The 16,138-nt window shown below is 39.8% G+C and overlaps 1 protein-coding gene across 4 annotated transcripts in view; it reads left to right on the forward strand.

Moving 5' to 3' along the window:
* The window catches only part of ATP2C1 (ATPase secretory pathway Ca2+ transporting 1), a 67,809-nt gene that overhangs the window by 13,715 nt on the left and 37,956 nt on the right, over positions 1-16,138 (forward strand). The window contains exon 1 of one of the 4 annotated variants that reach the window (XM_050709168.1): positions 3,897-3,959. The exons of 1 other annotated variant lie outside the window; for it this stretch is intronic. Coding sequence is in view for 1 of the 3 variants with exons in the window: in XM_035549665.2 (XP_035405558.1) it covers positions 4,435-4,440 (6 nt within the window). In the remaining 2 variants the exon portion in view is untranslated. Of the gene's footprint in view, positions 1-3,896; positions 3,960-4,291; positions 4,519-16,138 lie in introns of those variants that run through there. 2 more of the 4 variants (XM_035549665.2, XM_035549667.2) reach the window with 2 other exon arrangements.

The raw sequence follows: 16,138 nt of genomic DNA on the forward strand, positions 1-16,138 counted from the left end.
CAAGGTGATTGCTTCCTATCAGCTGTCAACTGGACAGTGCAGATGGAAAGGGTGTGGGGAGGAAAATATGCAATGCAGGCTTAACGAATGACATAAACAATTTTAAAAGTGTGTACATGAGAAGATCCAGCCTTATCCTTCCCCTGTCTGACTCAAGTCGTGTAAGTATTCTGTTGAGGACTGTAAAAGCACTGGTGAGTTTTTGATACCAAGATGAAAGAAGACAAATAATGAGATTAAATCAAAGGAAAGTCCATCTTAGCAGACAGTAATTTTTCTTCCAGAAAGGCTAATTCATGCTCAGCATGTTGAGGGCAGGTCAAATTATGCCTAAAGCAGATTAAGCAAGTAGTTGATGTGTGTTTTGACAGAAGGACCACATATTAATCTCCTCTGCCCCAGATTGAAATGCTGTAGAAAGCTTTGTCACATAATAAGATACTATTGATGTTATGATTCAGAAAAATGCTTTTCTCTTATTACAATTTATAAATAAACTCTTCATGAGATCAACAAAACTCATAGAAGACTTCATTAGCATTACTCAACATTGACAACATTTAAATAAATCTGTCTTTAAAAGGATCCTTTAAAAGGATCTGGAAGCTTAGTTCAGAACAGCAAGTATTTTGAATGCTGTTGTGGTCTGAAAAGTGACTTAAAAGAATTCTGTTAAATGGATCTCCAAACCGTTGAGACATGCCATTGTAGCTATCTTTATTATGTTTAAAATTCCTTTTTCTATCCTTCTGATAGTGCTGTATATAGCATAAGGGAAGAGTTGAGATGAAGTTGAATTGATCGTGATCGTGAAGACTAAAACTTGAAGTTAAGCTTGCATATAAACTTGCTGTGGGGGAAGGCCTCTCTGTTTAATGACGTTAGACAGAACTCTCCTTTCTTCCCATATGATGAATGTTTCTGTCTGGAATGTCACATGTTTATTACCTCTTATTTTTTTCCAAGACTTTCAGACAGAGGCTTTCTTTTTTTTCCTAATTTTTTTTCCTGAAAAGGAAGTATAAAGACAGCTAAAACCAAGTTTTTAGATTGCCTTTAGATTCATACAGAAGGAAACTTTTTTTGGCTGACTATAATGAAAAAACCACATATCCCACTTCATTTTATCAAATCACTAGTTTTCATCCCTGAAGGCCTAGGGGAGCACAGAAAGTACTGAAAGCCGCAGTACCTATTTATGCTTCCCATGCTGGTGCCACCCTCTTGGCTGTACCAGTGTAACCACTCTTGATTCAGTTTGAGAAGTCTGTATTTACTGATTTTCAACGTGAATTAGTCCCCACATAACCTCAAACTAATTAACGTCCAACTTTGTGGTTCTGAGATAATCTAGTGGCTCCCTGCTGCTGACAGCCGCTCACAGAAGGGGGGCATCGACAGCAGGTAAATGATGAGATTTCTGTGGGGGAAAAGCTGAGAAGGGGATGTGAGGGGGTGACAGGATGACAGGAACTCCTCTTTTTTTGGTGATGCAGAACACTTAGGCGGTACTGGGTGGCACAGAAAACATGGAAAACACCATGAAAAGGAGAATGTGTGGCTGCTTAAGTTGACATGAAACTCTGATTTCATAAATGCAAACCTATCACCAGCAGGCTCAATTCGTTAGGAAGTAGTTTCAGGTCTGCAACCATGAGAGAGAAAAATGGTGATGCAACAACCACCAAGGCACGCAGTTTGTTTTCCCTCAAACCCATCAGTATTGCACATCATTTCAAGTACTACCTTTCTTTTAAATGATGTTTTAACTCTAAGATTTAGAGATTTTTTGGCCATTCATATTTTAAAAAATTGTTTTGTATTTTCACTCAAATTATTATGTTGTGGATTGACACAGAAACATTTGCTCATTGAATAGTTCACACTAGTATTTTATTGCAATTATTTCTTTTTACATGAGATTTAATAAGTCTAACACAAATTCTAGTCTAACAAATTCTTGCAATTATAACGACTGAGTACAGCTGGTTACTGTAAGCAAAGCTTTTTTTTTTTTTTTTTTTGACTTTCATATCTGTGATTATATTATAATAACAATGCTTTGGTTTGCTAAATAATGACTTTGCCATACAATACTCTTATTTATCAAGCTCAACTTAAGCTCAGGATTTTTTTTTATTCAGCAGCAGATGGAGATAAAATACTTTATTGCTTATTAAACAGTCACTGAACATAGGAGTACAGTATGGCAGAAAATGTAATACAATTTCCAAGGATGGACACAGTCCTAGTATAATGCAGAAGAGGCACTTCCCAACTCTCTGGCTGCATACAGGACTGCATGACTGACTAATTACACTAATATGAAAAAGATTAAGCCTTAGAGATGAAGCTTTTTTAGTTGTCACTATACAGTAGGGCTTGCTTTTGACATTTTTTTTCCTTTTTTAAGATATGTGAACGAAAGTTATTTCTTACTAGGCTGACTTTGTCACAGACGCTTACATCTTGATACCCTCACTTACATCTCAATACCTTCAGTTCTGAACAACATCCAAGAACTCCATTCCAAGCTTCTCTACAAAGCTTCTCATACCATAATGTAAAGAAGTCTCAATTCGTTTTACATATAAATAGTATTAGGAGCTACAGGCAATGCCCATGTTCTTTCTTCATGAAAGTATTTACAGAATTTCATTGTATTTAATGGTAACATCTGATATTGAGAGCAAGATTTACCAGTTTGAACAAAGTAAACAAGCGTTTTTCCTAATTAGTCACTGTGCATCAGTTTTGTGTTGACACAGAAGTATCACAGCTAGTGTCACAAGAAGCTAACATGGTTCTTTGCTTGCATTGCAAACAAGTTAGCAGAAAGTATTTGGGGAAGTCATTGCTACAATGACAGGGCTACCTACTTGTAGTGGGATATTTCATGGAGTAACCACCGGGATTTTCAAGTAATGTGGCAAATATGTGGGACAGGTCTGAGATTATGCATTATGTAATATTAATTAGCCTGTTTGTTGTCTCCTTATTTTCTTAAATGCAAATATTTAGGGCCCATGCTTTGAGTCAGCAATTGTAATTCTTCTTCACCTATCACTGTGTATAGACATTAAATTTGTCTATTATTTGTCTATTATTTTAGCACCCCCCAGAAAAATAGCTTTAAGAGCTTGAAAAGAGGAAATACACTGTTTAAGTAGACCGCGTTTGGCTGAGGGATTCGAGAAGGGTGCCATTATGTGCTAGGAGGCTTAATTAAAATGCTTAAAATTATAACGTTCCGTTAAATGCTCTTTATGAAATGACAAAGACTGATTTCGGTTTCTTCTGCTGCCTCAGAAAAACAAAGGGGGAGGCGGCAGGTCGTTAATCACGAGCTGTCGGCGAGACTCTTACTTCTCCGTCCACGTTGTCATGCTCCTTTAGAGACGGGTGCCAAGCCTACAATTAGAACGTCTCGATTAGATTTGTGACCTTGAAGGGCTAAATGCACTTTGTTTTAACTAGTAATATGCATCCTGTTTTACACGGGCTGCCCTTAAATATAAAGGTGCCTCAGTGGAGATGGGTACTGAAAGCCTTCCCCTGCCTCTGTGTTGGAACCGTGGCCTCAAGTAACGCTTCTTTGGGGGTCTGGTGAAGACAGGGGAATGCTTTCTCTTTGTCACGGTGCTCAGTATTTTACATTTCCCCGCCGCTCTCCCTCAGGACAACGCCTTCAGACCCGCTCCCATCGGCGGCTCGGGGCTGGCAGCGCCCGTTGGGGCGCCCCAGCGGCCTCCTCCCCTCAGCGTCGCGGGCCTCCCGGCCGCCCCCGGCCCTTCCGCCTGCGCGCTCCGCCCCGTCCGCTGCTTCCATCCCTCCCTCCCCTCCCTCCTCCTCCTTCCCTCCCTCTTCCCTCCCTTCCACCCTCCTTCCTCCGTCCCTGCCCCGCCGCCCGCGGAAGTGAGCGGAACGGGGATGCGGCCGCGCCGCCCCCGGCCCCGGAGGTGAGCAGCGAGGCGAGGCGGGGGAGCTGCTGCCGCTGCCGCCGCCGCCCGTTCCTTCCCCGGCTCGCCCACCGCGGTGCCGCTCCCCGTCCCTCCCCGGGGATTTTAGGGGGGATATTTTTAGCCTCCCCCGGCTCCGTGAGCGTGTGTGTGGGCACGGGGGGAGCGGCCTCGGCGGCGGCTGCGCCCTGCGCTGGGGCGGCTGGCGGCTCGTCCTCAGCGTCCGCGGCCTCCGGCAGCTCCGGGCCCCCGGGCGGCCGAGGGCTTGCAGGGCCTTACCTTAGTGGCTCGTTTTTTTTTTCCTCCTCTAGCGCTGGTTTCTCTTGCAGATGTTGCTGCAGGTGGGGGCAGAGGGAGCAGTGTGATTGCCTGGGATCTTGGGGCATCTCTCTCTTCGCCTTTCAGCTCCGCCGCCGGTGCTGGTGTCGCTAAAGACTTTTGTTAACTATCGCCTCCCGTACGATTTCGATGGAAAATGAAGGTAAAGGTCTCAGCAGAGTCACTGACTTCACTGGAGCTAAGAGGAATTTTGCATGCAATTTGGTGACAACTCCGACCGGTGCGTGTGTATGCTTTACCGTCCCAGGGGTTCGCAGGGGTTGCTCTGTGGCAGGGATTTTGTTCTGGGTTTCACACCCGAACAGCTATCGTTTGTCTTTACTTGCACTGGTGCTCCTCCAACTGATTACCAGGCAGGTTTTATTCCCCCTTGAAAAACGTTCAGAGCATCTATGGAGTGATTTAGTGAATGCTCCGTCTCGTTTATGTAGGACGTCAGTTGCTTGGCATCTGCTGAGGCTATGATTTTCCTGGAATTAATCTTTCATGGCCAAATTGAGAAGCATTAATTGCATCTTCTGTTGAAATATTCTTGTGCATGATCTGTGTTTTTGAAAAAGCACTTAGCCTTGCCTTCTTTGCTAGTTTTTTAATTAAAAAGTAGCTCTGAAGTTTAAAGTTCTACCGTTTGTAAGATCTGGTATGAAATAGTAATCTCCATGCATTGCAAGAAGTTGCTCAATTAGGTTGCTCTAATATGCTTTCTCCTTATTGTCTAGTTTGCAAATGATGTAGTCCAGGAAGTTATTTCTTTTTTCCGTGTTGGGTTTCAGGATATGTTCTGGGAACCTTGAAAGCCAATTTGCATTAGTGACTGTGAACATAACAATTTCCCTTTTTAGTTGGCTGTGGATGTTGAAAATTCCTCTTATATATATATATATATATATGTATATCTGTATATATGTATATATACACGTATAAAAATTGATATAAGAAAAGAAATGTTATCTCCCCCTCCCAATCTATGTCATCGTTATCCTTTGAAGATTTTTTTTTAAGTGGCTACTGTATTTCCTTTGCTATAGGTTGATGTGAACCTCAGGAATTTCTTTTGTCCCCATTCCCCCTGTTCTGAGAAGGGAGGTGCTTTTTAATAGTTTGATTTGGTGGCCTGTGTTGAACTAGTGGGGTAGACTAATTAAATTGGTTTCTCTGGTTGGGTGTTGTTCTGTTTTGAAATACCTTGTCTTCCGTGACTAATAAGTTGTTGTTATTGTGAAATCCAACCTATGTTGGAAGCTACATAGGTTGTTATAATCTGGCATTTCAGAAATTTCTTCCAACTTTATTTAAAGGAATTTGAATATTTATTCATTCTCCTGATCATGTCTTCTAAGCAAATATTTGGAATAAAGAGCAGGGAACTAGTCTGATACAAGTTTTGAAGTGTCTCTGTGTGTGGAGGTGGGGACATCTCTAGCAAATTGATCTCTGTTTTGGGAGCTTAGTTACCTGGCAAAAGTAGTGTCAGTACCTTTTTATTTCAGTCACTGCATTGTAAATAAAAGATTTTTGAATGAGGAGTACTTGGTGGGGAAAGAAAGCAGATGTAATGCCATTAAATAGAAATACACTTAGGGTAAAAGTATGTCTGATGTTTGTGTGCCAAACCCTAAAGAGCAGGAAGACTTTTAATGCCTTTTAGTTCTATTACCAAAGAAATATGATGTCATTGATGTAGTTTATAATCAAGTTACATACGGTAGAGTCTGGCCCATTCTAATTCTTCTGAATACTAGTAGCGCAAAGATGTAATTTCTTGTTTTTCTTCTGGAATAAATATTTTGTATTTAAAAATGAGTGTATTTGTTTGACAGAAGAAACATAAAATATGGCTGTATCTAGGGGAAAAGTACTTTAAAAGATGATCTGACGTGTATTTCAAAGACAGAAATAAATACTGTGGTTTATTGAAAGTTTTCAAAATGGTGCAGTTTCCTGGGGGTAGGAAGAAACCGGTACAAATAAAAAGGATGGGGTTTGTTCCCTTAACATTTAAATCGCTTCCTCTCCACTCTTTCTCCTCACCTCCACTGTCTCACAGTTGGGTTCCAGACAGGCATATATATTTACGACTGTCTACTGTCTGTTTTAGTCCTCTTAGTATTTTTAGCCTATTTTTTTTCTATCCATTTGACATTTTGAGCCAGCCATCAGATTTCATTTGGATTTTTTCAGCACTCTTGAGAGGATGTTTAATGTATTTTCTCCAGGAGGTAGTTGGAACTGTAGAATAAAGATTGCAGTAAGACATTTGCTTTTTATTTATTTTTTCCAAGTTTGTGTTTGAAAGGTCTCTTTAGTTTAGAAATTGAGCAAGGAATGGCAAATTTTTCTTTTCCTGTATTTGGATCAATATTCAAGGTTAGGAAGTGATAACATGGTTTTGGAAAATGGACGTTTTCGTCTCTTAATTCAATTTTCATAAACCATGTAGTGTGTTTACTCTAAGCAAACTAATGCTTTGTCCCAAGACTTTGTGGTTTCTGTCTCTTGTATTGGGAAGAGTTAGTTAATTAAACTTCCTCCCAGATTCATGTATCTCACAGTAATGGGGAAGTGAGAGAATTTCCTGTCATAAGAAGGTTTTTGCTTTATTCAGTAAAACTATGACTTAAAGAAGTATTGTTTGAATTTTTATTGGAAAGATACAATTTTGTGACTTCTTTTGATAAGTGGAGCTTTTTTTTTTTAATTGTGGGCAGTCGAGAGAACTTCCAGATGTTTAGAGAAAATAAATGTGAGTGCAAAGTAGGCGTTATAAATTTTTTGTATCTCCCCATTGACATGTTTTGTCTGTTTTAAGTAGCTTTCTATGATTGTAGTCAGATTTTTTTTTCTTTTATCACTATTTTTCAGATTGTGGCAGGTTCTTTGTCCCAGTGAGGACTGTCTTGTAGAAGACTGCGCTTTAGTAAAAAAAACAAAAAACAAAACAAAAAACAAACAAACAAACAAAGGATACAGGCTATGTTACATCAACTTTGATCTCTTGTGCTCTCAGGTCAGGCTGTGGTTACAAATACGAATTGTTAAATAAGAGTACTGTTTTGTTACCAAGGCCTTCTGTAGCATTTGTTTTCAGATCATTGTGTGCCTAGCAGAAGAGGTCAGGATAGCACTTTCCCACCTGTAGATTTTCCCAAAGTCATGTAGAACATTGGCACAACAACTCAGACCAGGCTCACTGTAAGTAATAAAACCATCGTGGTGATTCCAAAATCTTTCATTTTATTGTTTCGAGTCCTAGTTAATTTCAGCTGATCTTCACAGACTGTTAATTTCAACCTATAGTCTCTCAGTGGTAGTTTCAAGATAGTTTTAATAACTGGATGAATACTGAGGTAAGTCAGTGCGTTTCTGTTCTCTGAAAAAGGTGCTTTAGTTTGTTGCATCATGCTGAGATGACAAATGTGTTGTTTTTGTTTTTATTGTGTGCTTGAAGTGCAGTTGGTGTTCCTAAAGAGTTTTATGTGTGTTCCTTAAATGAGGAAAATAGTCTTTGTTTGAAAAGCCAACAGATTTAAGATCAATGAATGGATGTGTTTTAGAGGCAACGAGGTAGCATCCTTGACTAGCTCACCCTGGGCTAGGTTTCTGTAAGGACTGGTGGCAGTGTGAAGGGCAGAGGAAGGGGGCAGGGTGCCTGTGGCAGCAGTGACTTGAAAACAATTTACATTGTTCATTAATTATTCTTGAAAGTAATATCCAGAATAATGAGAATCAGAATTTCTAATGCTTCCCATCAGAAATTTCAAATGGATGTGGTGTTATCACAGCAGTTCACATGTCTTTTGATATGTAGATGACTTCTTAAATAACTAAAAGGTGAGACAAGAATTTTGATGTTCATTGATTGCTGTTTGGTTACCGTCTGTGGCTTGCAATGCAAAAATTAGAACCCAATACTTTACGTTTATGTTGGCATAACAGTGACGTCTCTTCTGCTTAACTTGGAGCATAAAGTGAGAGAACAGGTTTTTGCCCCCTTTTTTTTTTTCTTAAACCATGGTGTTTGGATCTTCACTGAAGACCAATCCTAGTTGATAATTTCGTACTTGTTATGAGTTATTTTAGTTATAGACCTGCTAAATTAACATAGCACGTGTTTTGCATTAGAAATATAGATTTTCCTTTTCAATTGCTCAGTCAGCGTCACCTCTGAGTCTGTTGTGTGGTTGGTTGATGGTTCGTTACATAGTTTTAGTCTTTTCCATCCTGTTTTTTTTTTCCATACAGATAAACCAGAAGTACTAATCTACAGTAGTGTAGAAATGGTTTAACATGGGATCTGTTTGAGTTGAGACACCACAGAATGTATGTTTAGTTATTTTGTTTGCTTTGGAGCTCCTTTATGTGGGGAATCTATGATGTAATCTCTTGGTGAGTCACAAAAAACAGTAGTGTAGGGAAAATTCAGACAGTACCTAACCAAACAACAGAGGAGCAAGCATTTTCACTTGTCAGACTGTTCACCAAAAAATAGCGAGTGGTTATCTTCGGATGCAGTTCCACAGGACTGCATGATATGGTCTCATTACTGCTGAGAGAAGATCATGCTCACAGCTGCGTTCCTGCAGCATGTGCTGTGCTGGCTGTCATGGTTATTGGGCTTGCCTGGCTTGCTAACTTGGCAGAAGGCTTGACCAGTCCTTCTTTCCCCTAGCCCTCTGCTGGGTAGCTTCCTGCTGAAATGGGAAGTTGAAGGGCCTCGTGGAGGGTCCAGTTACTGTCAGGAATGGTCAGCATGTGAACCTCCACAAGGGACAAAGGAGTGAGACCTCCATCCACCTTTTGGAATAAGCACACCATTGGATCGACTCAGGTCTTCCGGTGGTCATAACTCTAGTGTTTGTCTAGTGTAGTCTAGTCAGCCTCTAGACTGAGGCATGCTGACATTAGCACTACTTGTTGTTTAAAAAGTGGGACAGGTACTGCAATGCACTTGGAAAGGGATGATGGTGATTTTAGAAGGGGGGAAAAAAAGTAATACACTCATTGGTTTAATATAAATATAATTTAAATTCATCCATAGACCACAGAGGGATTTTGGAAGATTGGAATAAGTCAAAGATAAGTAGATTTTTTATTTTTTTGAGACCTGCTTTTGAGTTGGTGAAAAAGTTCAGGTCATAACTTGCTGACACCGGGTGATAAAGTTGACATTTGCACTGTGGTTTGTAGCAGCTAGAAGGAATGATGAAGGTGCAATGCAGAGAAGAGAAGGAAAATAGAATATAATAGTCAAGGTATAAATTTGGGACAAGCATCTGTTTCTAGTTATTTGTTTTGCAAGCATTCTACTCTAAGTAATTAGGAGGGATAAGATGGATAATGGGTTAGCAGATGCAGACTACAGAATCTGCTTTACAAAGGCTTTTAAAATATTTTTAAGTCATAAATTTTCTGCAGAACTTTTTTCCGCATACATAATTCACCAGAAAGAACTTGGTGAATACAATGTTGCTGTTTTCTTGATGCTAATTATAAGAAACCTTATTATCATAAGTAGAGTAATTATGCAGTGAATTATGTGTGCGTTTTAAAAGGCATTGACACCAGCTTGGTCCTGAGAACTCTTTTAAACAATAAGCTTAGGATTATGTTTTGGCTTCTTTATTATAATTCTATTTTGTCACATTATGAAGTAACCGCATAGCTGCCAGGGATATAATAAACAATTAGGTCCTGAAGTTTCATTCATTATTTTAAACAAATTTAAGCTATAAATACAGAGAAAACATTTCTATTCAAGTTCTTGTTTAATTAAAATTATATGGCAACTACATCCCCACGTGTCATGGGTACATTGGTAGCATCTCACAGGGTGCTAAAATCCTTTATTAGTGTTGTTGTTCAAGTGCCATCCTTCATTTTGGGAAGCTCAGCATTTCAGTGTTATGAGATAGAAGCAGGATATTGGAGAGGAGCCACGCGACCTTATTCCGAAGCTTAAATTTTCTCTTCTAGGAAGTTAGCAACTCTGGCAAGATTAATGACTGGTATTTCTACCCAAAGTCTTTTGGCCTTGAATTTCTAAAATGCCTCATGTGAATCGGGATTGAAGCAGAGGCATATGCTGTTTGGAGTCAAGTGAGATATGGCCATCTGTGCTCTCCTGCTTGGGTGATGAGTTTCTGAACTGACCAAGTGCCATTATACGTAAACTTTGCTTTTATCAAGGCACAAGTGTTGTTTTGATGCATTTCAGAGAATCCTTGGGAGACTGTAGTTTTTGTTCTTCTGGTTAATAAATAATGAAAAACATGTGAAATGTTCAAGCAGATCTTTCCAGTGTTCAAAGAGTTTTTCAAACAAAGTATTCAAGTTGAGTGTTTTGACCAAATACACGGGTAGTCAATGCGATCTTGGTAATTCTGATGGCAGCTCAATGATTTGAGCAACCAGACTTTAAATTCGTTGTAGTACATCCAGAGTATACAGAAATGTTCCAAATGGTAAATCTTTTATAGTGGTTAAATTCACAGTCTGAATATTTGGCATTCTTTAAAGATTCAAATGCACGAAAGGAAAGTAAGGTGGTTTGGACAGAGGTGCTGTTGGGGGTTCAGACTGAATTTTTGTTGCCACTGCTCAGGAATGAATCAACAGCATTGCAGTCAGGTTAAGGTGGTGTTACTTTTGTGAAATATTTTCTCTAGCTAGAGAGCAGGCAGTTGTCATTCACAAGGCTTGCAAGATAACTACATGGAGCATATACTACAATTACAGAAAATTGCTGAGCTTTCTGAGCTGTTGTGCTGATATCCTCAGTCAAACTAAATGCCCTACTTCCCGTTCTGTATTTAAATAAAAGAAGACATTGAGAAACATCCTGAGAGTAAGATGCATTTGAGGTTGGGGAGATGTATTTCTTGGAGAAGTGCTTTTTTAGAAGATATTTGTAGTACTTTAATATTTCCTTGAAATTTTTAGTGGTTTTGGTACTTAAAAATAGTTCTTGAGCTTTTATAGACTTCTGTAGAGTTAATCAGTTGGATATTAAATGGGGCATCTTAGTATTCATTATATTGCCTGAAGCAGATGGGGTAAGGGATAGAGAGGTCTTAAACATTTTACAGCTTTTACAATTAAGCAGACCTTGATTTAGTGTTGGTATTTAGTTTTCTGTTGCTTAGTTGGTCAGAATTACAGAGGCGTCGTGTACCAGGAAGTATGGTTCTGCTGTTATGGCTGGCTCTTGGCCTCAGCGACGGTCCTAAGCACCACTGAAATAGCATTCAGATACAGCACAGACTTTGTCAGGCTCATGGGGCTGCCTAGCAGATTGTTCTCCTAATTTGGGTATTTATATTTCTTTGGCTAATGGGTGGTCTCAGTGCCGGGTTGAATATTGCCCTTTATCCATAAAGTCATGAAATAACACACAATAGCAAGGGGCTTGAAACCACGTGGTCTCCCAGGACCGAAATCTGCTCTGCAAGAACTCATTAATGTAAATTAGTGTCTCTCTTTCCTTCTGGCTGTTTTAGAGACAGAAGTTTTCTGTGTGCACTTCCTTTGATGTGGGGACTCCTGGTAAAACGTTTAAACTAAATACTGTTGAATAGGAACAATTTTTTCAGAGTGTTAGAATACAGGGCTGCTACAGCTGTTTCCCCAGAAGTGAAAAATTGTCACACTTTCAGAAAAGATTCCGCTCAAATGAATATAGTACACAGTAACTTCAAAGCCTTCAAAAAATATTTCCTATCCTGAGCAAACAGTGCTTGGTAGAAAACAAGTGGCTCATTAGTCTGCAGACTTCAACCTTTTGGAGGTGAGAAGGGAAAGCTTTTTGCAGGGGTAAGTGAAATACACATTTTGCCAATTGGTTGTGATTATTTGTGTGCTGAAGGAGCAGTGCAATGCACTTGTCGCTCTTAGAAAGCAGTGCTATTTCCAGTAGAGGTATTTGAGTCCAATACTCTCTGACCAGGTTCTTTTAGATATCCCACGTGTGGGTGGTGTCTTTTTTTTTGTATTAAATGTACGAATTTGAAGGTATTTGATGTTATGTAGGATTTCTGTTTTAGCAGTGATACAAAATACTCTGAAAACACAGCACAATTGTAAGTTACAGTTAGCAAGTGCAATACCCAGTTCAATCACAATACCAATGTGATTGCCCTTCTGGCCTTGTAGTATGCTCACCATCACCATGTTGGGCCTCCCCAGTCACCCAGAAGGAATAAATGTGTGTTAAAACCATCTCAAGCCCATTTCTTTCTTAGAGATTTTTTTTTTTGTTAGGTCAGTTGTCATGCTTCTTGTTGGGCTGAGCCACTTATGTCCCCTGTCCCCTGCCACCCCATGCATGCCATTTTGACTCAGGGAGATACTCAAGCTTTTAACAAGCTGAGGTAGAAACGTGCTGCCAGTTTATCAACTCAACTGTGATATAGTCAGCTGATCCACTCAGCTGATGCAGCTGTTTATCTAAAACAAAGACCACTTTCCTGTTACCTCTTTGTTTTTGATAAAGTCAACTTTCTTTGCAAGAGCTGTGGTCAGTCACACCCTACATTATTTCCTGAGCCTCATGGGCACGTTGCCCTTGCCCATGTCTGCTTCCATTATAGGGGTTGTCGATCAGTCACAGTATTTGAGTATTTTTCGTATCTAAATTTAGAGGTTTCTGAGGCCTCATTCGAGAAATTGCTAATTGAGAATACAGGAAAATACTGGTCTTCATGATTTTTTCATACATGAGGTACAAGCAGCTGTATCAGTGCAATCTGCATAGAAGAAGCCTCCCTGAATATAACTTCCAATTTTATGCACATAATTCAAATACAGCTAAATTAGTTTAAAAGACAAGAATAAGGCATTGCAAATTATATTTACTTCATCAAGGTATACTTGTACTTTGTCTGCATGTATGGTTTCTGAGCTTGATTTACCAATTCTTAATTATTTATTGAATCTGTATCTACCATGCTCAGCTATTTCTACCTGCTTCTTGCATCAGTACAACTGCTGAATTCCTCTGGAGACTTGATTCCTGCTAAGATCTGGCGGAATTCCACAGAGGGAGTTGCATCGTAGTCATGACCATGCTTGGTATTGCTTGTTCCAAAGCAGACTGAGGACTCTGAGCATGCTCCTCTGTGCCCAGTCTCCCATTCTGGAGTCCTTCTGTATGTATCTGGGGTTTTGCTTCTGGGCATGTAGTTGGTCTTGGACTTACTGTAACTAGTGAGCATGCCTAATGCATTTTTTTAATCTGGTTTTTTTTTCTGTCTTGACATCACTTGGCCATTGTTCTGTGACTGGGACCTCTCTTGAGGTTGTAGGAGCACCTTGCCTTCTAGAAAAATTGAGGAGGCAGACTGCAGAAACATTTAGTGAAACATTTTTAGGTCATTGCTAGAAAATGGCTCTGTGGTATCATAGTCGTGATACTGAGCAGTGACTCATTTAAACTGAGTTTGAAGGCGGGTAATAAGACGGTCAAAGATCTGAATCTCCAAAACCTCTAGGTACCGTGTGCTAATGAGCAGGAGAAGAAATTGCATGGATATTTCATACCTGATGGAACTGACAAAAGGTTACTTTCATTCTGGGTGGTATGTTTTTCCTTAAAGACGTTTCACTGCCAGGAGTCTTTGCCTAGTGGGAATTGTTTCCAAAGTCTCTGTCCACATGCGCAGAGACTCATGCCTCTGTGCTCATTGATAGCTGGTTGTTCTCTAGCCCTGTGAGCTTTCAGGGGGCCAGACTGCAAAAGGGGTAAGCACTTGTTATTTTATTACGTTATCATGGGCACAGATGTCTACATAAAGCTGCTTCTGTTCCTGACGTTCAGTTCCAATAGGTGATTTAGACCCTGAATTCTGCTCTTTGTCACAGTACCGATCTATTTGTCATCGTCATCCTCTGCACCTGGCTCTGAATTGTACACAACTGGAGAACATGCTTACTAGAATGTGAGCTTTCCCAACTTTTGGGTATATATCACTTATAGTTTGATAATATAGAATATTCAGGAAAACGGAAGTTTGTAGTTTTCAATCTGATTTGTGTTCAGTGAAACACTTTCTTATTATATTGTTAAACATTTACTACTTTTTTCAGTGAGGGGGAGAAAGGTAAATCAAAAATGGAGGCTGATTAATGAGGCATGGTGGGCAGGGAGGAACAGTGTTGTGTGCTGAAGTATTGATTCCTTCTGCATCCCAATAAGAATAGCACAAACATTTGACATAATAACCCAGAAAAGGTGATACTATGGTGTAAAATCATATGTCCTTTCTGATGCTGGAGCCCTGAGATGTTATGGCTTTGGATGGACCTCTGGTCAGGGCATGGCACAGTGCAGAACTTGTCTGCTCTCAGGTCATTAGTACTCGCATGGGGTTTTGCTTGCAGTACAAATTCAGCTAATAGCATTCAGGTCTGGAATGTGAATTGAGCTTTGAAGAGTCTGTTGAACAACATGCTGTAATACCCGTATTTTGGTAATAAAGCTGCAGTTTCTGTTCAGGTGCATGTAATATTTCAAGTGGAAAAGACGATACGCTATACATGTACTTAAAATTAAATGTGCATTGATTAATTACACATTGATTATGTTTAGCTTGAGTAATTTTACTGTTGATTGGATCCACCATGTAGTGATCACACAGCATCCGTGATACGGAGGCATACACCTGGATTAGCCAGTGGTGGGTACAATAGCCTTCCAGGCTGGTCACTCCAAAGAAGTCAAAAGGTTCTTGTGATACTTGAATTGGCTCGAAAGGGGTTCGGTTTTACAGGAGCTGATGGGATAGATGCAGGCGGAGTGAATGAGCTGTTCAGACGGATAGGAAGACTCAGAAGAAGGTGATACGTATGGTTCACAGGCAAATGCTGGAAAGTGTGTTGAGCCAGTGCTTCCAGTCATCCTTTTCCATTTCCAGTTGTACTGCAGTGGTTCCCAAGAACTGGTTGTACCAACCTGATGTTTGTCAGAAAGACTTCTCATGGGGTATCCTAAACTGTCCTTTCCAAGAGAAGAGTCCCCAAATCCAGATGCATTCCTTTCTCTTGTGTTTCTGACAGAAGTTTTCAAAGAAAGAATCAGCATTTCTTTTGAATTACCATAGCTGTGTTTTCTTTGTTTTATAAACATCTTGGTTTTGTTTTTCTTTCATTTTCTCTGTTCTGAATAGTTTCACTTTTATATCGCCTTTGCGTTTTGTATTTGTAGGTCAATTAAGTAACTGCGTGTAACGTTTGAAGGACTTTGTATTAGCTAATTAGCTAAAGTGTTTTGGTCACAAGATTATCTCAAAATAGATTTTGTTGTGAGAATGCTCTACAAATTTTCTTAGATTGCTCGCAGTTAATGTAGGTCCTGCCATTTGCATTCCCTGAGCATCTAGAGCTAAAATTTCCCTTTTACATTTTTTTAAAAGTACCTCATTGTCAGTGAGCCCTGCTGATTGATAATGGATTGTTCCTGCTAAGCTGCTACGAGTGATAGAGGTAGGATGTTGGCACTTGGTTATCAGTGATGGTAGAAAGAGGGTAGGCAGAATTGTGTAGCCTACAAGGAGGAAGAATTTATTCGTGCTACTGTTAACTGGTCAGACAAATTACAGGTTTTCCTTTAGAGCAAACAGGAAGGAACTCTGAATTTCCAGTAATGTAAACCTTCCAGATTAACTTGCGTTAGTTTTGATAAACATGCTTTAGTCACAGTTCTGTGGTCACAAGATTGATGTGCGTTTCTTGCCATAGAAATGGTGGTGTGTATGTTGGAAGTGCTCCAGGAAAAGTCCCTCCTGCGGCAGCTGCTTTTTTTTTTTGCTAGCTAGTATTCTGCTTCTTTGTTCCCTGGTAGGTTTAGC

The sequence above is a fragment of the Cygnus atratus genome, chromosome 2 (assembly GCF_013377495.2).
Source record: "Cygnus atratus isolate AKBS03 ecotype Queensland, Australia chromosome 2, CAtr_DNAZoo_HiC_assembly, whole genome shotgun sequence".
Classification (NCBI taxonomy): domain Eukaryota; kingdom Metazoa; phylum Chordata; class Aves; order Anseriformes; family Anatidae; genus Cygnus; species Cygnus atratus.